A 22,841-nucleotide genomic window follows, 5' to 3' on the forward strand; every position below is an offset into this window, starting at 1 on the left:
TTTTATTTTATAAAACATTTTATATTTTATTTTATTTTATAATTCAATTATTTGTTTTTGAGTAGCCTAGACAATTTGCTGACAGTCCAGCATTAGGTTGGGGGCAAAGTCAATGCAAAACATTAAATTACAAACATTCTACTTACAGGTCCACAACAATTTGGCATCATTCTCTCTTTCAGAAACTTTCAGTTAATGCAAAAGATTAAAGCATTCTGCCAACACAGTAAATAGACTGGTAGCTTATGTTAAATATTTGACAGAATGGGTATAGGCTACAGTATTGCTGTGCAATAGGAGCACAAGGTAATAGCCTATTTAATAAAAATAGTTTGCCCTACAGCCAATTCTGTCGAATCAAAAGAATTTGCAAAAAACAATCCGATTTCGACAGAAATATGGCTGAGACGCAAAGAAAGTTCAAGGAGAGGGGCTACAAGAATGATCAGATTAATATAGCCATTGAGAAAATTCAAAACAAAACGAGAATTGACCTTTTTCAAGGTCAGTCTCGCAAAAAGCGTTCTAACTACCCGCTATTCAAAGTGCTCTGAACAAATTAAGGGAATTGTTCACAAACATTGGCACATCCTAAAATCCGATCTCGGTAATGTGTTTTCTGACCTTCCCTTGGTCGTATTCTCGCGGGGCAGAAAACTCAGAGACCAATTGGTAAACTCTGATTTACCACCCCAAGATATTCCTGAACGTCTATTTGCGCCCCTACTGGATGGAAATTACAAATGTAATGGCTGTGCTCAATGCAATGGCACTTATAAATGTAGATCCTTCAAACACCCACAAACAGGGAAATCGATCCCAATCAAAGGTGTTATTACGTGCTCCCCTAAGGCAGTTATTTATCTTATAACTTGTCCTTGTGGTTAAAATTATGTAGGTAAAACAAAGCGCAAATTAAACGTACGTATCTCAGAGCATCTTATCTACTTATCCAGTTGCGGCACACTTCTTGGAGGCAGGCCACTCGATTTTGTCTCTGCGTTATATTGGCATCGAACATGTCACCCGCCCTAGGAGAGAGGGTGACCTTGATAATTTATTGTTAAAACGAGAGGCTGCCTGGATCTTTCATTTAAAGACCCTTGTGCCCTTCGGTCTCAACGTAGACTTTGATCTGAAGCCATTCTTGTGATTATTGTGACTTTGCCATTGTAATTGTTTGTAAGCTTGTGTAGTCAAATTAATCTATGATCGAATGCTATCCATTTGTTGTTTGTATGTTGTTCTTTGTATGACATTTTAATATTTGATTATTAACCAATGATATTAGGCCACTCTTGGCCATGATTACAGACACCTGTGTCTTTTGACACTATATAAACGAGTCATCCCGCAGTGATTGATTATACCCAGATGAAGACAGCTTGGCTGTCGAAAAGTTGGTAATTACATTTTTGCATCTGAGCTCCTAGTGTGCGGCTCTTTTATTTTCAAGTTTTCTACTCCACTAGCCAGCACCTCGTCTTAATAGGTGTGCATTTCTTTTTCTTCTAAATAGCCTATTTAATATCAGAGACTAAACCAAGGCAAGAGATAAACATAATTTATTGATTAACAACATTTTGAACATTTTGTATTCTGTAGAAGCGTGGGCTGTAGAATTTCACTTTTAAGATGTTTCTAATGTACAATCAATCAAGTGTTTGGCACCTGCTATATTTGATAGTATGCATATTTAAATTATTAAAACATTCTGCCCACACCTCTACAGGAGTGTAATCAAGATTTGCCATTGCTCTTTCTTTTAGCAAAAAAAAAGTGCTATTGTCAACATAAAAAGGTGAATTCACGCACACAGTTTTATGAAAGGTCTGATTTATAACGGAAAACATGCATATGTATGGCGTCGCCAAGTTTGTTATGTCAATATTTTTTTTGTGGTCTAGGGTACGGCATTGCAGGCTAGCTGTCCCACCAGAGACTCTGGGTTCACGCCCAGGCTTTGTCGCAGCCGGCCGCGACCTGGAGGTTCGTGGGGCGACGCACAATTGTCCTAGCGTCGTCCGGGTTAGGGAGGTTTTGGCCGGTAGGGAAATTCTTGTCTCATCGCGCACCAGCGACTCCTGTGGTGGGCCCGGGCGCAGTGCACGCTAACCAAGATCACCAGGTTCACGGTGTTTCCTCCGACACATTGGTGTGGCTGGCTTCTGGGTTGGATGCGCGCTGTGTTAAGAAGCAGTGCGGCTTGTGTTTTGGAGGACGCATGGCTTTCAACCTTCGTCTCTCCCGAGCCTGTATGGGAGTTGTAGCGATGAGACAAGATAGTAATTACTAACAATTGGATACCACGAAAATTGGGGAGAAAAGGGGGTAAAATAAAAAAATATATATTTAAAAATAAATGTCATGGACCTTGCTTGGACCTGTTACTATACCCCACAAAATGGTACAGATTTATTTGAGCAGTGTTTGCCTACATGCTGGGAGACATGTGTTCAAAACCCGCCAGAGGCGTTTACACTTCCTTTTCACAAAACAAAAAAAATGGATGCATTGAGTTAATACAGGCTGTTTTAAAAGTCCAGTTTGTTGACATTTATGTGGGCGTATTCCTGCACACCCACAGCATAGCACCGGAGTCCTCATCATGACTCATTGATTCTTCTTATAATCAGGGGTAAAAACACACATTTTAAGATCACATGAATGTGGAGGTGGCCTCTGAGGTCTGAGAGAAGTATCTGCTGGCCCTGGTCAATGACGCTCGCTGCTCCATCACACCCACTTTCTGGAGTAGCCTCCTCCTAAACTTCTCCCCGACAAAGGCATAGAGAACCGGGTTGACGCAGCTGTGCAGCAGGCCCAGACTCTGGGTGGCGAGCATGGCTGTGTCCACAGCGTTCCTCTCTCGGCACCCATACCCCACCACTTTCGCCCGGAATAGGGTGTCCGCCATCACAGCCAGGTGGTAGGGCATCCAGCAAAGCAGAAAGGCCAAAACCAGCGCAACAATCACCCTCATGGCCCTGTTCCTCTGGAAACCGCCCCGGGTCCGCAGGAGTCGAGCCACAATCACACCATAGCACACCACCATAACTGTCAAAGGGAGTAGAAACCCTAACATGTGCCCGAGAACCCGTATGACCAGCCGCCAAGCCTCAGCGCTGCCTGGGTCGTAACTCTCGGCGCATGTCATCCTCTCTGTGCTGGGTAAGAAGACGACATGGTTGAAGAGACCGGGCAGGGACAGCAGGCCACCCACGAGCCAGACAGTGGCACAGGTGCCCCAGCTGACCTCTTGGCGACGAGCAGCCTTGGATGCCTCCATGGCTCGCACGATCACCAGGTAACGGTCTACGCTGATGCAGGTCAAAAACAGGATGCTGGCATTGAAGCTGACCTCCTGAAAGACACTGACTAGTTTGCACATGGCGTCACCAAAGACCCAGCCCACGGTGACAGAAACGGCCCAGAAAGGGAGGGTGAGAGCCAACAGGAAGTCGGCCACAGCCAGGTGGAGGAGGTATAAGTCAGAGGGAGACAGCGGCTGCTTGCTGGAGGCTATCACCAGCCCCACCACCATGTTCCCAGGAATGGCCAAGAGCAAGATGAGGACGTATAAGGCACATAAGACGACGGTCACACCGGAGGAAATGGGGGAAGTATTGCAGGTTAGGGTGTTTTCGTCAAGCTCATAAGTTGTGTTGAAGTCAGTGTAGTTGAAGTATTCACCAAAGTCCTCCACAATCAAAAGGTATGAGATATTTGGGTCTGAAAAGAAGATGGTAAACGGTTACACTTTCTTGAATCAAAATGGATAGTATAGAAAAATAGTAAAAGGACAATTTATTTTCTCTTTTGGCAAAATACATTGGTATAGTGTCTGCACAGTTTGGTTTCCTCAAAATGTATTACAGCAATACCCCTTATGGTAATACTTGACAAGGAATCAGTATTACCTAATTTTATGAATCAAAATGATACTGTGTGAATAACAACCAATGTGTTGTAGAAAAACAAAATGCACATTCAAACTGAAAAAGTATGTGTGTCATGTTGTAGGAATGAACTAAATGACTTTACCTGCCATTGTGACCATGTCTTGCTTTTTCGACGAACAGATATCACAAATCGCGTCCCCACGTCTAATGAATTTGTGACGAGATCTCTGTTGAAACCAGCGTTATTGTAAATTACATGTGACGAGCCTTTTCTAGATATAACAGTAGAGAAAAATAGTAAGAGCTAAATGGACAATTTATTTTCTCTTTTGGCAAAATGCATTGGTATAGTGTCTGCAGTTTGGTTTCCTCAAAAGGAATTACAGCAATACACCTTATGGTAATCTTTGATGGGAATCAGTAAGATCCTTTTCTTTCTTACTACATTACATTATAATTTAGACTTTGAAATGCATGCTTGACTTAATGTGATAGAGCATTGATTCCAGAGCATTCATTAATTTATAAAACTAATTGAATAAAATGTCAGGACAAACGAGAGCTGTTTTTCTGAATCAAAATAAGCTGAGATACCACATAATGAGCCTGTGTGAATAACAACCAGTGTTGTACTCTTTTTTTTTTTTTAAATGCACATTCAAATATAAACTGAAAAAGTATGTGTCATGTTGTAGGAATGAACTGAATGACTTACCTGCCATTGTGACCATGTCTTGCTTTGTCGACGAACAGATTTCACAAATCGCATCCCCACCCCACACCACACAGGAAACGTCTAATTTACTTCTGACGAGATCTGTTGAAACCAGCGTTATTGTAAATTACATGTGACAAGAGCCTTTTCTAGATAAAACAAGATGTAATCCCAAAAGTTATTTATCATGAGGGCCATAAACTATAACTAGTAATGATGCATGCTCCAAGAAAGACAAAAATCTCACCTTTCTGGTAAAAATAGTTATACATTGCTGAGGTGTAGTTACTTTTGAGGACACAAGCTTAAGTACACAGTACATTATGATAAAAATATATTTTTTTATATGACCCCCACCTACAAGTACAAATTACCTCAACTAACCTGTACGCCCACACTGACTCGTTACCGGTGCCCCCTGTATATAGCCTCGTTGTTGTTATTCTTACAGTGTTACTTTTTATTATTACTTCTTATTTTAGTCTACTTGGTAAATATTTGAACTCTTCTTGAACTGCACTGTTGGTTAAGGGCTTGTAAGTAAGCATTTCATGGTAAAGTCTACACTTGCTGTATTCGGCACAACAAATAAAGTTAGATTTGATTTGAAATCAATCCCTGAATCTGCTAGAGCAGGAATCGGCACTCTTTATTATTTCACAATATACAAACGCACAAGGCAGGATCACGATACAAATACTAGCCGACCTGACGACACTAACATACAATATAACTATTTACATACTGTCAGGAGTAAATTATTTGAGTGCACAATGACATTTACAGAAAGGAAGTAGAGTTTACAATACAAAGGGATCGGCACCTTTGATGGGGGCGGCGGCCACAAAATAAATCATCATGAGGGGCCGCAGTGGCTCATGGGTATGCATACCCACACATGCCGTCACAGCTGGCCCGATCCTTTTGGGGGCCATAAGCGAAATTTTGTTGGGGGTGCCCACCCCACCTTACGGGCAAAACTTTTTAAGATGCGCCCCCCCCGACAGGAATTTTTGGGTTAATTCTACACATTTTGCCATGGGGCATAAGAGAAGATTTTGCAATATTATATTCACTTTGCATTGGGACGAAGATAAATATTTGCAGTTTTTAAACGTATATCTGAGTGAGGGTGACTAACAAAATCAATGGGGCCCCCCAGTCAGCAATTCGACCATGATTACTAGAAATTTTTATAGATGGCCGCTAGACTAACTTACCAATCTAAAAAATAAAATAAGAATGTTGACATGGGCTAATTGAGTGACTGTCAGTGACTGACAAGAGAAACTGAACCCTGTCTGTGTATTATACTATTCTAACTCTCAACAGTAAATTGAGACCCGGACTGAGTTCCCAAATTTAACATTAAAAATCTATTGGAAACTGAACCACGGGCCACCAGTTGCCCATCCCTGTGCTAGTGTATCAAAATCACGCTCTTCTGCTGTGCTAGGATCTAAGGATTTCAGGCATGTGCTTTGTCAACGGCTGCGATGGAGCATTCAGCCAGAAGTTAACGGACAGTCGGAAGAGCGAATGAAATGGTGGGCGGGACATCCCAAATTGGTGGTGCCAGATTTCACAGCCTGAGTCACAAAGGTCGAAGAAATATGTTGACATGCCAGTCGGGGGAACTTTGAAATTTGGAGTTCCCCCGACTAGGAAACTCTGAAATTTCTGGCTTGCTAAATTGGCTGAACGCAGCAGCAGTATAGCTACAACAAGTCCGACTAGCACATGAACGTGAGAACTAGGGCTATTGCTGAATGGTAGTCATTTTGATCTACGGCATCCACAGATCGATTTAAAAGCAAAAATTACAGATACCAGAACTTTGCTAGTCCTCTTCAGGGGCCTTTACATCCATGAGGTTAATTAAATGTAGCGATATAATATTGTCACTCAAATTCAAAACATTGGTTGAACAGATCTTTTCCATTAATTTGAGGTAGATCATGCAAATTTCCCTTAATACTATCCATTCAACAGATATTGTAGAATGACTGAAGAGCACCTTTGAGGCTACATAACAATCTTTTAAACATGGGTTTGGAGTGTACTATTCCTTTAAGGCTCATTAATTTAAGTGATCATATATATACACTATAAACACTGATGTACTCTATAAATTGTTACTATTTTTTTTATTTCACTACCTGAAGGGAAATTCCACTTAAAAACTCTCCAGTCATGACAATGACCACTTTGTTTTTCTAAAAATGTTCAACCACTCACCTTGTCACCAGAAAAGTAACTGGTCACAATAATACTAAAAGTGAAACAGAAAATAACCGTAAGAGAATAATCATTATTAGGAAGATTAAACATTATATGGCATGCACATGTGCAAGGTAATGTTTCTTATTTCAAAGCGCACATTTGTTTTCAAACATCTGAGAGCAGAAAATGACTCCAAGGACACAATTCTTAGTCTAATCACCAGCTGTATCTCCACACTTCCACTTTCATTGTGATCAACTTTTACCACCCAGGATTTAGTGCATACATACACAAAAAACACATGCACACTCACTTTTAGGAGCACATTTCATAACATACCAAAGACATATTACAAAAATATTGTGCTGTTGTCCTCTGTCAAAGTGTCTGATGCACTGTACATTTATTCAACCAACAATTTGTCTAGGAAATATTTTATACATTTCATATAAAGCTCACATACCCAACAACTGAGTAAGCACTCTCACTGTATTACATTGCTTATTTTTATATGAGCCAGTTTCCAGACACAGATTAAGCCTAGTCGTGAGCAAAAATGCATGCTCAATGAGTCTTCATTTAAAGTGCTTTTTGGTAAAGGAATAGGCTTTATCTGGGTCTGGGAAACCAACCCTATTTTGGAATATCAAAGAGTAGATAACATTTTTTTAAACATTTTTTATGTTAATTAATATCCAGAATAGCCTGAAGCTATTTTTATTTTGAGGAACGTGACACAGTGCCTATCAGTTAGTGCAGGGAGAATTCTCACAGGCCAAAGCCTTCCCTGTCTGTGGTCAGAGGTGCTTTGTGAAACATAGGATATGAGGCCATGTGTGTTTAGTCTCTTGCAATGTGTGGTTACAAAATAAGTTTCAAAACAGACCACTGGGGTAAAATAAGGAAAGTACTAATTGTCATCATACTGCATCTTTTCTCACAATATTAACCAACCATATTCAATGGGCCAAAATAACTGTCATATGGGACTTGTCTCTTAACATTTGTCTAGATCTCTGAATGAGCTTCTGTTATTGTAGCTAGAAGCAAACATACTTAAGGGTTAACACATTTGGAATGCATTTTTATATATCTGCTTATAAATTACTTGAACATATGTAGGCCTTCTGAAGGCTTCGTTTAGTTCAGACTATTGCCAAAACTGCACTATGAAACAATGAGGTCATTCCAACTGGACTTGGGAAATAAATAAGATTGCAAAGCATGGATTCTAAACTTTGATCATAACAATCTAATTGAAGGGTACAATGTGGCACAGACGACTACCAAAAAAGCACTACTTGTTTTGTTTTTTAAGCAGCAGCCCAAATGATCCCAGTAAGGCACGTGTCAAACTCATTCCACACAGGGCCGAGTGTCTGCGGTTTTTGCTCTTGCACTTGATCAAATATGGTCGCTGATTAGTAAGGCACTCCTCTCACCTGGTTGACTAGGTCTTAACAAAAACCAGCAGACTCTTGGCCCTTCATGGAAAGAGTTTCCTGCGCAAGGCATGCCAAGAACTTGAGTGAATGGACACTGGAGGGCACTGTATAATGGTGGTATATAAATAAACACCACATGACAGATCTTCAAGATGTCTCTCTACTTGAGGGCAGTTGGGTGATCCCTGGAGCTTATTCAATAGGTTTCAACATTTTAAGTGTTTCAGATAGACATATAGGGACAGTTTCCTGGACAGAGATTAAGCCTAGTCCTGGACTAAAATACTTTCCATTTGGAATCTCCATTGAGTATAATTTTTTGTCCTGGACTACGTTTAACCTGTCTGGGAAACCCGGCCCACAGGGTAGACATGCAACAAGGTAAATATTTCCTCCTACTGAATAAGCCTCAGGACTATCGATTAAAGTTAAGGATATTAGCCTTATGGCTAGTTTTGACATATCAGAAACGCTGTCTGTTGTTCATTGGAAATGTGTTAATGTGATAAAACAGATTAAATGTATTACTCAGTCTTGATTAAAGTTGTTTGACAGAATGAGGAACATAGCTAGAGTTAAATGTGACAATATTATTTATTGCACTCATTAGCTACTTCACCATCTATCTCAGAGATGAAACAGAAATCAAAATGTCAGTAAAATATATTTGGGTGAACCTCTTAAGTGTTCCCACCTAACAAATGTATTGTTCATAACTGGACAGCAAATAAACTAGTCCTCATGAAAACTGTAGCCATTCTCAACTAAATCTAATCGACCTACTGATAAAAATCAAAGTATCACCTTTCTTTTCAGTCACTTTTGATATGTTTTGGTTGAGAAGGGAGTTGTGATCCTTCCAAGGGGGGTTTTGTTAGTTAATTCTGTCCAAAAAGTTGTTTCGCCTACGTAAGGCTTTCCCCATCAGCAGTAATCTGTTCCTTAATCAAATTAGTGATGCATTTACTTTGACTTAAAGAGAAGAAAGTGCATCTAGTGGTCAAGTAGGGTGTATAGTTTCAGCCAACAAGATGGGCGAGAGGGAGGCACAGGGAGGGTTGTCAATAACATTGGCACAAAATTGGCAATTATGGTGGTGGAAGGGGGAAAACTTACTTTATGTCCAGAGCTTTGCAAGTCCTGCTACTGTGTTCATGTTTAGGTCACACTTATTCAGTGAGGTGCTTTATGCAATTGACAGCATAACCAACAAACATTAGCTCAACTAGAGAAAGACAACGTCGCCTAGGTTAACCAGTATAAGCTGCAGATCAGAAACTAGTCTTTTTCAGTGATATTGTTGTGAATGCCAGGTTTGGCTTGTTCAAAAGGTAGATGGAAAGGAGATAGTGAGGGGGTGGGGGGAGGTTAAGAGGCCGGGGGAAAGATGTCCCTAATGCCAGTTTCATCTCTTGGCACGCCGGGGGTCCCTGCCATTGCTAATAGTGACCGAAGGCTTGGGGGCACTGGGAGGTCCCACAGCGGACATTGGAGGAGCTGCGCTGCCAGGGGAACGGCCGTTAGTCCGCCCCACACCCCCAAAGACAGGGTCACGAGGAGTGGAGGGAGAACTGTTGTTGTTGACAAATGGTATCATGGCACCGTTACCTGTGGGAAGAGAAGGGATGGGCAAAAATGCTAAGAAGAGCAGTCATGATCAACTGAGGGGAAACATGTGTCAGTTCATTTAATCAAATATAGCAGACTACCGCTTTCTTAATCATTTGAATGGACATGGCAAAGAGATTAGCATCATAACTTGACATGAAAGCAGCAGGCCAGAAAGGCCGCCCGCCGTGGACCAAACATACAAAATGCATGAGTCCACTATGCTTAGATAACAGTAGCACCAATTTAATAAAGATATGTGAGACTGCCATTTAGAAACCCAAACTAACAATTCCAGTTAAACATGGACATACACTATATAGAGGAATTAGCAGTGTAAACGTGTTCTCTGGAGTGATGAATCGAGCTTCACCATCTGGCAGTCCACGATGAATCTGGGTTTGGCGGATGTCAGGAGAATGCCAACTGCCCAAATGCATAGCGCCAACTGCAAAGTCTGCTGGATGAGGAATAGTGGTCTGGGGCTGGTTTTTATATGGTTCGGGCGCCTTAGTTTCAGGGAAGAGAAATCTTACATTCTAGACGATTATGTTCTTCCAACTTTGTGGGAACAGTTTAGGGAATGCCCTTTCCTGTTTCAGCATGACATTGCCCCTGTGCATAAATTGAGGTCCAGAAATAGTTTGTCAAGATGTGTGGAAGAACTTGACTGGCCTGCACAGAACACGGACCTCAACCCCATCGAACACCTTTGGGATGAATTGGAACGCCGACTGAGCCAGTTCTAATCGCCCAACAACAGGCCCGACCTCACTAACGCTCGTGGCTGAATGGAAGCAAGTCCCCGCAGCAATGTTCCAACATCTAGCGGAAAACCTTCCCATAAGAGTGGAGGCTGTTATAGTAGCATAGGGGTTAACCAACTCCATATCAATGTCCATGATTTTGGAATGAGATGTTCGATGAGCAGGTGTCCCCATACTTGGTCATATAGTGCACATGCAAATGCCAAAGCATTGAAACACTAGAGTAAATGAGGGATACAAAGTAGGTTGAAATCAGGTGCTTCCACAGGCGTGGTTTGAGTTCTTTAAGCAATTAATATCCCATCATGCTTAGGGCCTGTGGGGGAGGCTATTATTTTCCAGAGTCTGACTCCAGCAGTTGACTTCACACACAGACACTGTAAGACATAGGAAATGAGACAAGATATCGAATGGTGCATTACCGCCACCAACAGCACAGGTGATGAAATTAGGTTGGTTAAATCCAAAACTTTAAGTACCAGGGTTGCCTACCCCTGAAAGTCGTACTTGCGAGCAGCAAGCAGCGAGTGTCCAGCGTTGTACGAGCTAGCTGCACACGCAGTAGTGGTTAACATAACGCTACATGCGTAACACACCAACGCCTAGGAACAAAGTTAATGGGCGTGTTGGAGAGCATCAAAACCGTGATGCATCAAGGGTAAATTCAGACTGACTGAACTAGAAATAGTATTGAGTAGTTATTTAGGATGCAATTTGTAGAGCAGACAGTCGACTGACTCAGTTGATAACAAAAGTACTCATTTCGGATGGTATTTGAAGTTAGCAGACCACAAGGAGCCAGTGTGCATAATCTGCAGCTGGATAAGCTAAAATATGGAATTGTTTTAAGATCGTCATGCCAAAAAGCATTTAGCTTAAACATTATTGACTTTAGAATTTCTGATATTACCCCATAGAAATGCTTTGAATAACAGATTCACCACATGTAACAGATCGGTTTTTCTTTTTTTACTTGGGGGGAGGGAGGGGGGGTTCTGAAGTGTTTGTCCTATATCTGAGAAATAAAAGATCAGGAAACTATTTTTTATTTAACATACACATGTATTTAACCCCTGTATTCTAGGCACTAAACTATCTCCACCTTCAGACAAGTCCCGTGACACTTGTGGGGGTGCGTAGAGCAACCCCATCATGTTCGTGAGAGTCATCTTTCCACAGAGGGGTCATAATAGTTTGTAGGCCAAACCGTTCTGAAGCTTTAGACGTTTGTGAGAAGACAGATGTTTGGGATGTTTTATGGTCTGACAAACACAGCTCTAGCTCTGCCACCTTTCACCGCAGATACAGAAGGGCGATATTAAACAGATGCAGTGGATTGAGACAGCCCATGCAAAAAAAAACATCTCTAGACAGATTTTGATGGGGATGTTTTTATGTTAATTCAATTTCCACAGGGCCACAGGAATTGTAGGAGAAAGGTTAAGACACGGTTGGTTCCCTATATTTTGGCAGTTACTTGTAGGTGGCCTAATTTGGCACTAGCAAAAAGAAGTTCAAAAACAAGTATGACCATGTACATTGACATGCCTGACCCATTAAGGCACTGCATGTAGATCAGAGAGGATTTGATGGGTATAAGCAACACAAAAGGCATAAACTCAGCAAATAAAGAAAAGTCCTCACTGTCAACTGTATTTATTTTCAGCAAACTTAACGTGTAAATATTTGTATGAACACAAGATTCAACAAAAGACAAACTGAACAAGTTTCACAGATGTGGTATAATGTGTGCCCGAACAAGGGGGGGGGGTCAAAATCAAAAGTCAGTCAGTATCTGGAGTGGCCACCAGCTGCATTAAGTACTGCAGTGCATCTCATGGACTGCACCAGATGTGCAAGTTCTTGCTGTGAGATGTTACCCCACTCTTCCACCAAGGCACCTGCAAGTTCCTGGACATTCCTGGGGGGAATGGCCCTAGCCCTCACCCTCCGATCCAACAGGTCCCAGAAGTGCTCAATGGGATTGAGATCCAGAACGAGCAGTATATGGCTGGTGGCATTGTCATGCTGGAGGGTCATGTCAGGATGAGCCTGCAGGAAGGGTACCACATGAGGGAGGAGGATGTCTTCCCTGTAACGCACAGTGTTGAGATTGCCTGCAATGACAAGCTCAGTCCGATGATGCTGTGACACACCGCCCCAGACCATGAAGGACCCTCCACCTCCAAATCAATCCCGCTCCAGAGTACAGGTCTCGGTGGAACGCTCATTCCTTTGATAAAACGCAAATCCGACCAGCACCCCTGGTGAGATAAAACCACAACGTCAGTGAAGAACACTTTTTGCCAGTCCTGTCTGGTCCAGTGACGGTGGGTTTGTGCCCATAGGCGACGTTGTTGCCGGTGATGTCTGGTGAGGACCTGCCTTGCAACAGGCCTACAAGCCCTCAGTCCAGCCTCTCTGTCTATTGTGGACAGACTGAGCACCGATGGAGGGATTGTGCGTTCCTGGTGTAACTCGGGCAGTTGTTGCCATCCTGTACCTGTCACGCAGGTGTGATGTTTGGATGTACCGTACCTGTGCAGGTGTTAAACGTGGTCTGCCACTGCGAGGATGATCAGCTGTCTGTCCTGTCTCCCTGTAGCGCCGTCTTCTGCGTCTCACAGTATGGACATTGCAATTTATTGTCCTGGCCACATCTGCAGTCCTCATGCCTCCTTACAGCATGTCTAAGGCACGTTCACGCAGATGAGCAGGGACCCTGGGCATCTTTCTGTTGGTGTTTTTCAGAGCCAGTAGAAAGGCCTATTTAGTGTCCTAAACTTTCATAACTGTGACCTTAATTGCCTACCGCCTGTAAACTGTTAGTGTCTAAACGACCGTTCCACAGGTGCATGTTCATTAATTGTTTATGGTTGGAAGCATTGGAAACAGTGTTTAAACCCTTTACAATGAATATCTGAGTAGTTATTGGATTTTTACAAATTATCCTTGAAAGACAGGGTCCTGAAAAAGAGGTTTCTTTTTTTGCTGAGTTTAGAACTAAGCTAGTTAGAATCTTTTTTACATTCATTTTATGGAATGAATACATGTTTCTGAACAATCCATCAGGCTTTTGTTGACAATATACCAGAGAACAGTGCCCGCGCCAAACCTGCTCAAATGGTGGGCCGTCATCCGGTTTACTCTGTACACACAAAGGCAGCAAAAACAAGTGAAAGTGTGACAATTTAAAGCAACCCCTATCCCTCAACATTTTCTGGTTGACTGGACGAAGCAGAATGCATCCCCACAAACAGAGAAAATAGAGCAGCATAACATTTCTCACCTCGTAGGTCATCGATTCCGCTGCGCAAAACGGAATAGAAACGCCCATTCTCCACAGTTGTCAAATCAGGTTCTACTTTAAATAGCACAACACGAATGCTTCTGCCACAGTTGTGTGTACAAAGGGTCTATCTAATCAAACAGAACTAATACCTCACCCACTGATAGGTTAGGTGGACTTCATTTTTGCCATATTGCTTATACCCATCAAATATTTTCATCAACACTGGGGATAGGGGCTAGATGTTTCTGGACTGGGCCTGGACCTCAACTAGCCTGGAAATCTAGACTGATTTCAGTTGTTATACGCCAATATGAACAAATTTGTGAAATTAAAAGTGTGATTCATTGTGGATTTTCTGAATAGATCAACTGCCCCACCACTCCAATTATCACTTACCCGACTGAGCAGGTGTACCTGAATTCTGATTAGGCGGAGAATTCCCCCTCTGATCCGATTTGCCCTGCAAGGGGACACGTGGTGAGGGCATTAGAAAACACTTTTAAAAAGTCCATTAAGCATCACTTCACACCATTCAATATTTTGGGGATAACTAACCCACTAACCTCATTAAGACTCTGTTAAAAACTAAAAACACTTTACACATGTAGAGTCTGAGACAGATGGGCAATTCCTGTTCTCTGAAAGTGGAATTAGATTTTTGTTTGTGCTTTCAAATGAACATTGATTTAGGTGTGTAAACTGAGTATTTCCTTTTCTAGAGTGTCTGCCGTTGATGTTGTTCTTGCTTTTTAATTAGCATCTGATTTACAGTGCCTTTAGAAAGTATTCACACCCCTTCACTTTTTTCCACATTTTGTGGTGTTACAAAAGTGGGATTAAAATGGATTTGTCATTTTGTTTGTCAACAATCTACGCAAAATACATATGTCAAAGTGGAAGAAAAATTCTAACATTTGCCATAAAAAATAAATCTAATCAAGATCTATGGGTGTTGAGTATTGAGTCAATACATGTTAGTCACCTTCGGCAGCATTTACACCTGCAAGTTTTTTTTTTCTTTTTTGGGGAGGAGGTTAGGTCAGCTTTAATATTGCAGCTTCCACCAATGTAATTGTCTGCATTATTTCCAATCCCCCATATCTTTTCTTTTGTAAATACACAGTGCAGTTGGAAAGTATTCCACATTTTGTTACGCTACAGCTTTATTCTAAAATGTATTAAATTGATTAGGGGATATAAAAAATCTACACACAATACCCCATAATGACAAAGCAAAAACATTGTGGGCAAATTTTAAAATAAAACCGAAATCACATTTACATAAGTTTTCAGACCCATTACTCAGTACTTTAAGCACCTAAGGCAGCAATTACAGACACAAGTCTTCTTGGGTATGACGCTACATGCTTGGCGCAACTGTATTTGGGGAGTTCCTCCCATTCTTCTCTGCAGATCCTCTCAAGCTCCGTCAGGTTGGAAGGGGGAAGGCGCTGCACCCTGCTATTTTCCGGTTTCTTCAGAGATGTTCGATTTGGTTCAAGTCCGGGCTCTGGCTGGGCCACTCAAGGACATTCCGAGACTTGTCCCAAATCCATTCCTGCATTGTCTTGGCTGTGTACTTAGGGTCATTGTCCTGTTCGAAGATTAACCTTCTCCCCAATCTGAGCGCACTGGAGCAGGTTTTCATCAAGGATCTCTGTATTTTGCTCCGTTCATCTTTCCCTCGATCCCGACTAGTCTCCCAGTCCCTGCCACTGAAAAACATCTCCACAGCATGCTGCCACCACGCTTCACCGTAGGGATGGTGCCAGGTTTCCTTTTACTGGAGAGTGGCTTCCGTCTGGCCACGAACATAAAAGGCATGATTGGTGGAGTGCTGCAGAGATGGTTGACTTTCTGGAAGGTTCTCCCATCTCCACAGAGGAACTCTGGAGCGCTGTCCGACCATCAGATTCATGGTCACCTCCCTGACCAAGGTCCTTCTCCCCTGATTGCTCAGTTAGGCCAGGCAGACAGCTCTAGGAAGAGTCCTGGTGGTTCCAAACTTCCATTTAAGAATGATGGAGGCCACTGTGTTCTTGGGGACCTTCACTGGTGCAGATGTTTTTTGTTACCCTTCCCCAGATCTATGCTTCAAAACAATACTGTCTCGGAGCCCTACGGACAATTCCTTTGACCTCATGGCTTGGTTTTAACTCTGACATGCACTGTCAGCTGTGGGACCTTACATAGACATGTGTGTGCCTTTCCAAATCAGGTCCAATCAACAGAATTTCCCCACAGGTGGACTCCAATCATCAAGGATAATCAATGGAAACTGAATGCACATGAGCTCAATTTCAAATTTCATCGCAAAGGGTCTGAATACCTGTGTAAATAAGGTATGTTTTTTTATTTAATACATTTGCCATAAAACGTTTTGCTTTGTCATTATGGGGTAGTGTGTGTAGAATGTGGGAAAAAAACAAACAATTTAATCAATTTTAGAATAAAGCTGTAACCTACCAAAATGTGGAAAATGTCAAGGGGTACTTTCCAAATGCACTGCATGTATAATTTTTTTCATTTGTTCCATCTTTGAAATGCAAGAGAAAGACCATATAATATTGCATTTTAGGTGCAATTTAGATTTGAGTGTGCAAAGTTTCAGATTGATCCAGTGAAGCAATGCAATACTGGACAATGTTTTGTATCAAGTCTGCCCGAACGTGCCAAATTGGTCAATTGATACATTTTCAAGTACATAACTAGAAAGAACATACAAAAATGATATGGTAATACAAAATTAAAAGTCTACACACTCCAAGGAATGTCATACATGATGGATCATTAGTTTACACACTAACTTTCACACATCTAGATAGCCGGGCCGGGCGGAGTGGGTGTGGAGCCAGAGACAGCAGAGGTTCAAACTGTAGAACCCAGTTCCTACATTTTAATATAAAAATATATCAAACCAAACTACGGTACATGTTATCTCTGGGACCCTCAGGATGACAAATCAGAGCAAGATTACAGAATGAAAGAACATGATTTACCTTCAGAGGTGAATGTATCAAACCACTTGCCATGATATGTTTGTTTCACTCTCAAACAGCATGGTATTCTTTCATTCTAATAGCTACTGTAAATTGGACAGTGCAGTTTAGAGGTCGACCGACTGATTTTTCAACGCCGATACCGATTGGAGGACCAAAAAAAGCAGATACCGATTAAAATCGGCCAAGTTTTTTTATTTGTAATAATGATAATTACAATAATACAGAATGAACACTTATTTTAACTTAATATAATACATCAATAAAATCAATTTAGCCTCAAATAAATAATGAAACATGTTCAATTTGGTTTAAATAATGCAAAAACAAAAGTGTTGGAGAAGAAAGTAAGTGCAATGTGTGCCATGTAAAAAAGCAAAAGTTTAAGTTCCTTGTTCAGAACATGAGAACATATGAAAGCTGGTGGTTCCTTTTAGCATGAGTCTTCAATATTCCCAGGTAATAAGTTTTAGGTTGTAGTTGTTATAGGATTTATAGGACTATTTCTCTATACCATTTGCATTTCATATACCTTTGACTATTGGATGTTCTTATAGGCACTTTGGTATTGCCAGTGTAACAGTATAGCTTCCGTCCCTCTCCTCACCCCTACCTGGGCTCGAACCAGGAACACGTCGACAACAGTCACCCTCAAAGCATCGTTACCCATCGCTCCACAAAGGCTGCTGCCCTTGCAGAGCAAGGGGAACTACTCCAAGTCTCAGAGCTAGTGACGTCACCGATTGAAAAGCTATTAGCGCACACCCCGCTAACTAGCTAGCCATTTCACATCGGTTACACCAGCCTAATCTCGGGAGTTGATAGGCTTGAAGTCAAACAGCTCAACGCTTGAAGCATTGCGAAGAGCTGCTGGCAAAACACACAAAAGTGCTGTTTGAATGAATGTGTAAAAAGCCTGCTGCTGCCTACCATCGCTCAGTCAGACTGCTCTATCAAATCATAGACTTAATTATAACATAATAACACACAGAAATACGAGCCTTAGGTCATTCATATGGTCGACTCCGGAAACTATCATCTCGAAAACAAAACGTTTATTCTTTCAGTGAAATATGGAACTGTTCCGTATTTTATCTAACGAGTGGCATCCATAAGTCCAAATATTCCTGTTTACATGGCACAATTCTGGCAAATTAGTTCGCAACGAGCCAGGCGGCTCAAACTGTTGCATATACCCTGACTCAGCGTGAAATGAACACAAGAGAAGTGACAATTTCACCTGGTTAATATTGCCTGCTAACCTGGATTTATTTTAGCTAAATATGCAGGTTTGAAAATATATACTTTTAGCGAATGCGCACCGCATCGATTATATGCAACGCAGGACACGCTAGATAAACTTGTAATATCAACCTTGTGTAGTTAACTAGTGATTATGATTCATTGTTTTTTTATAAGGTAAGTTTAATGCTAGCTAGCAACTTACCTTGGCTTCTTACTGCATTTGCGTAACAGGCAGGCTCCTCGTGGAGTGCAATGTAAGGCAGGTGGTTAGGGCGTTGGACTAGTTAACCGTAAGGTTGCAAGATTGAATCCCCGAGCTGACAAGGTCGTTCTGCCCCTGAACAAGGCAGTTATAACCCACCGTTCCTAGGCCGTCATTGAAAATAAGAGTGTTCTTAACTGACTTGCCTAGTTAAATAAATGTGTAAAAAAAAATTTTAATCATCCAAATAGGTGTCCAAAAATACCGATATCCGATTGTTATGAAAACTTGAAATCGGCCCTAATTAACCGGCCATTCCGATTAAAATCGGTCAACCTCTAGTGCAGTTAGATTAACAAGAATTGAAGCTTTCTGCCCATATAAGACATGTCTACGTCCTGGAAAGTTTGCGTTACTTACAACTGTCATGATAATCACATTAGCACACGTTAGCTCAACCGTCCCGGTATACGGACACCGATCCCGTGGAGGTTAATCATTTCTGCCCTCCAAATTCACATTCATTATATAAATAGGCCCGTTTAATTTTATCTAGCTTGCCGTTCCAAGTAAAAACGTGTATTTTTTGCTTATATAATAAAAATAGGTTGCTAGGTGTAGGCAAGGCCATAAAGCAACTGGGATATGACTCAAGAGTTACTCAGGGTGATTTTAACAAATACAGGGATTTTCCTTTCTATGGGAGCAAGATCGTATCCATTTTTGCTAACTTTATTATCATGTATTTTAGTGAGATGATTTCCCGAAAAATATATTCACATCACCGTCAGACCTTTTAATTGGAAAACTACACAGTAATGTAAAAGTATTTTTTTTGTGATCCAATGCATAATATAGTTCAGTATATAGGCTTGAATGATCAGCTCCTGAAGGAAATTGCAGAATGGCGCAAAGTTCTGTACCCACTCTTCAATGTGAATAAAGGGAAACAAAATACAATTGATAAAGAAATAAACTACAGTTTTTAAAAAGTATCTGTCATCTGTGGCTGTGGAGGGATCCAAATTTGGGATTTCAAAGAAAACATTAATCAGCATACAAGTCCGAGATTTATGGTCCCTTGATATTGCTGGATCTGATTTTAATCGCTAACATTTAGATGGCCATAAATGGATATGCTGATAGTGGACAACCTTGTTTTACACCTCTTGACAATTTAAAACTTTCTGAGAAGTAGCCATTCTTTACCATTTTACATCTAGGGCTATTATACATAACTTTAACCCATTGTATAGGATATTCTCCAAAATTATAATATGCGAGCCATTTATATATAAATCCCAGTTGTATTTTATCAAAAACCTTTAAGTCAGCTAGTGTTCTACTGTTTCCCGTACTTGTCTTATTTACAATGTACCATCCATGTAAAAAATAAAATAGTCTGATTAGGATGAATAATATCCGACAATACCTTTTTAATACTATGCATTTTGCATCACAACACTGAAGTGTAAGGGGCCTTCAATTTTTTTTATGGACTGGATCTTTATAATTTACCACTTGGGTCCTGTTTCAGTAATAATGAAATCAGACCTTGTTGAGTATCTGACAATCTACCAATTTTATATAAGTGGTGAAAACAAGCTAATAAAAAATGTCCTCATGGTATATCAAAAAAAGGTTTGGTATGCCTTCCAGCCCTGGAGTTACTGGACTTAAAGGCTTTAATTGCATCAAGAATCCCGCTCTGTAATTCAGCCTTCATGAGTCTCTGTGCAGCTGTTCATTGTACATTATTAATAGGGGAAAAAAATCCATACAATCAGCTTTGGTTAGAGGAGACAAACAAAAACATATGCTTTTAAAGTACTGTGCTTCCGCTTTCAAAATATAGTTTGTGAAACATGGGTGACTAATTTGTAACAAGTTTCTGTAAATTATTTTTGGTAACACTTCTAAATTGAAGATTAAAAAAAAGAATTTGCCGCATTTTTCCCATATTCCATCCAGTTCAATATTTCTTATAACATTACTCGTTAAATAAGCTCCTCCATTTGTTCCTATTTTCCACCAACTTATTCTGAGCCTCTATGGTACAGTTTGCATTGCCATCTGTACTATTAGTCCTATTTCTTTGTATATGGACTATTGACCTGAATTGTTTTTGTTTTAGAAATGAGTACCAAATTGCATAGCCTCTAAAGGCAAATTTGAAAATTGTCCCATGCTGTACCTGTTACCTCAGAAAAAGTCAGTTAAATTATTCCGTCCTAGCTAAAACAAATTAACATTCCATAGGCTTTGATAAAAAATTTCCAATATCCTCGCCCATGTGGAAATTCTGTATGAGTAATGTATATGCCAATTACGTGAAGGTCCGAACGCATTCTGTCCCCTATTAACACTAACTTTTGGTGCCAGCGAGAATGACATAAGAAAGAAGTCAAGACGACTAGCTTGATTGAGCCTCCACCATGCATCTCTCACTCGGTCAGGATATTTAAGCCTCCATATATCCACTAGTTCTAATGCATATATGATATTAATGATCTCCTTAAGTGCATGAGGGTTAAAATTGGTAGAGTGATTTCCTTTACAGTCCATTGAGGTGTTTAAAACCGTATTATAAATCTCCCACCATAATGATACATCTTGTATTGCTTGTAGGTTTGATATACATTATAATTATTTATTTTTAAAACAAGCGTGGATCATTATTTGGACCATATAAATAAATGAGCCAAATGTGTTCATGAGCCAATAACACGTTTAAATATAATCCATCTACTTTGCGGATCTGTTTGGACATTTTGCACATTTTGATCAAAATTGTTCATTAATACCGTCACCCCTTCTGAGTTTCTTTGCCTACGGGATAATCATTTTTCGCCGCCCCGCACCCAATACTGTTTATAATACACGTTTGTAAAGTTACTGTTAAAAAGTACCATAATGATTGAGTGTCCATATAGCTGTACCATGATATTTACATTGCTACTATGTAAACATCCAATTGTCCTCCACTATTACACCCGCTAAAACCTCCCCCTATCCCAAGTTGGGTTGTCATCCAAGTGAACACAGAACAGAAGCAGATCAACCACCAAAAGCATTTCCAACACCCTCACCTCAATTGTATTATATAAAGTTTAAAAACAAACAAATGTTAAAAATCTTGCACATCTTAATTTCCACAATTAACAAATAATGTGTAATAATGTAGGCAGTTCATGCAAAGAATTATTACCTATAACCAGGATGGCCATTACAAAATTTACATTTTTGGCAAGCAATTATTATTTTTAGAAAATTGTGATTCATCCTATATTGTTCCTAACAGCATTACCCCATAGTAGCAGATGTGGGATAAACACACACCCTTCCTCAGATGTTGTACAGTTGTGCCATCCAAGTCAAGAAAGGACTTGATGTGCAAATACATAGTTGTAGCGGTTTGAAAAGGCATGCAACATTGAGCAAGAATGGGAAGATTTGATTAACCAATGTCAAGTCCTAGCTGTTCGAGATCAGGTACAACCCCTTCCCCTGAAACACACACAGGTCCCCCGTTGTGACCATTTTCCCAAGCATCTCTGTGCAGTCAGATCTTCAATTATTTTGTGCCACCGGGGACACAATAATTTGCCCCCTCTCTTATTGCCTGAGTGTGACCCCCTCCCCATGGGTTACTGCAGCTAGTGTTGCCAGTACTGTCCTGGGTGGGGGCACCCCACTGGCTAGGTACATGGTCAAGGTTCTCATTAGCGACTGAGAAAATCGTTGAATATTATGCTCACCCATCCAGAGGCTTTGAAGGACCAACTCTGCCAGGCAGGCTCAGAATCTTGAGGGAGTGGTGCCGATTTAGTGGGTGTCTGACTGCATTTATCTTTCCATCTTGGCTGGGTATAGGCTACTTGCAGTAGGCCTATAAAACAGATAAGGACTTCTCCTTAGAGTATGGGTCGCTCAGGAGGGTGTCTAGGGTATAGAGTTGGGAACCGTTCCACCATGATAAGACAATAAATAAACTTTAACTTTATAATTTAAAAAAAAAATGTATATCCCATATCAGCACAAAATTGAAAGCTCTCAACTTCTGCTCATAGACGCACATGGATGGGCTCTGACATTTGCAACCATTTTCTTTTTTCACGCCACTTTTCCCAAACACAAAAACACACACCCCACCTTACGAATTCAAACTGTGCCTTATGTCCTCTGTTTTATTCCTACCATGTTGATTCCTACCTAATTTCAGGCTTGAGTACTTGTGTTCCAGTTCCTTATATTTGAAAATGTACTTTTTCAATAATTATCCTCTCTTCTAATGCCGTCTAATCTATTTATAAATACTATAAATAGAAAGTTGAATACTAATTATTTGACAACATTCCCCATCTTGAATGGTATAGTTGTAGTTAATTTCTTTATCAATTGTTGCATTTTATGGTTTCCCCCCCAAAAAAATATTACAATCCC

At 40.7% G+C, this 22,841-nt stretch overlaps 2 protein-coding genes across 6 annotated transcripts in view; both read right to left on the reverse strand.

The window, feature by feature from the left end:
- Positions 1-9,777, reverse strand: LOC110501285 (C-X-C chemokine receptor type 1). 2 transcript variants are annotated; one of them, XM_021578731.3, is made up of 4 exons: positions 6,856-9,777; positions 4,618-4,719; positions 4,045-4,129; positions 1-3,732 (listed from the first exon to the last, which is right to left on the reverse strand). In XM_021578731.3, the coding sequence occupies exons 2-4, from the start codon at positions 4,669-4,671 to the stop codon at positions 2,660-2,662; spliced, it is 1,212 nt and encodes a 403-aa protein (XP_021434406.3). In that variant the 5' UTR covers positions 4,672-4,719; positions 6,856-9,777; the 3' UTR covers positions 1-2,659. The 2 variants fall into 2 exon arrangements, with proteins under 2 accessions (XP_021434406.3, XP_090071431.1); XM_090215305.1 differs by having other exon boundaries at positions 4,618-7,126.
- Positions 8,861-22,841, reverse strand: part of nabp1a (nucleic acid binding protein 1a) — a 23,985-nt gene continuing 10,004 nt past the window's right edge. For 2 of the 4 annotated variants that reach the window (XM_021578733.3, XM_021578732.3), the window contains 2 exons: positions 14,349-14,412; positions 8,861-9,893 (listed from right to left, as the gene is read on the reverse strand). In XM_021578733.3, coding sequence (XP_021434408.1) covers positions 9,691-9,893; positions 14,349-14,412 — 267 coding nt within the window. In that variant the 3' untranslated portion in view covers positions 8,861-9,690. The remainder of the gene's footprint in view (positions 9,894-14,348; positions 14,413-22,841) is intronic. The other 2 variants (XM_090215307.1, XM_090215306.1) reach the window with 1 other exon arrangement.

This window comes from Oncorhynchus mykiss, chromosome 22 (assembly GCF_057628025.1).
Source record: "Oncorhynchus mykiss isolate SJ-2025 chromosome 22, ASM5762802v1, whole genome shotgun sequence".
In the NCBI taxonomy this organism is placed as follows: Eukaryota; Metazoa; Chordata; class Actinopteri; order Salmoniformes; family Salmonidae; genus Oncorhynchus; species Oncorhynchus mykiss.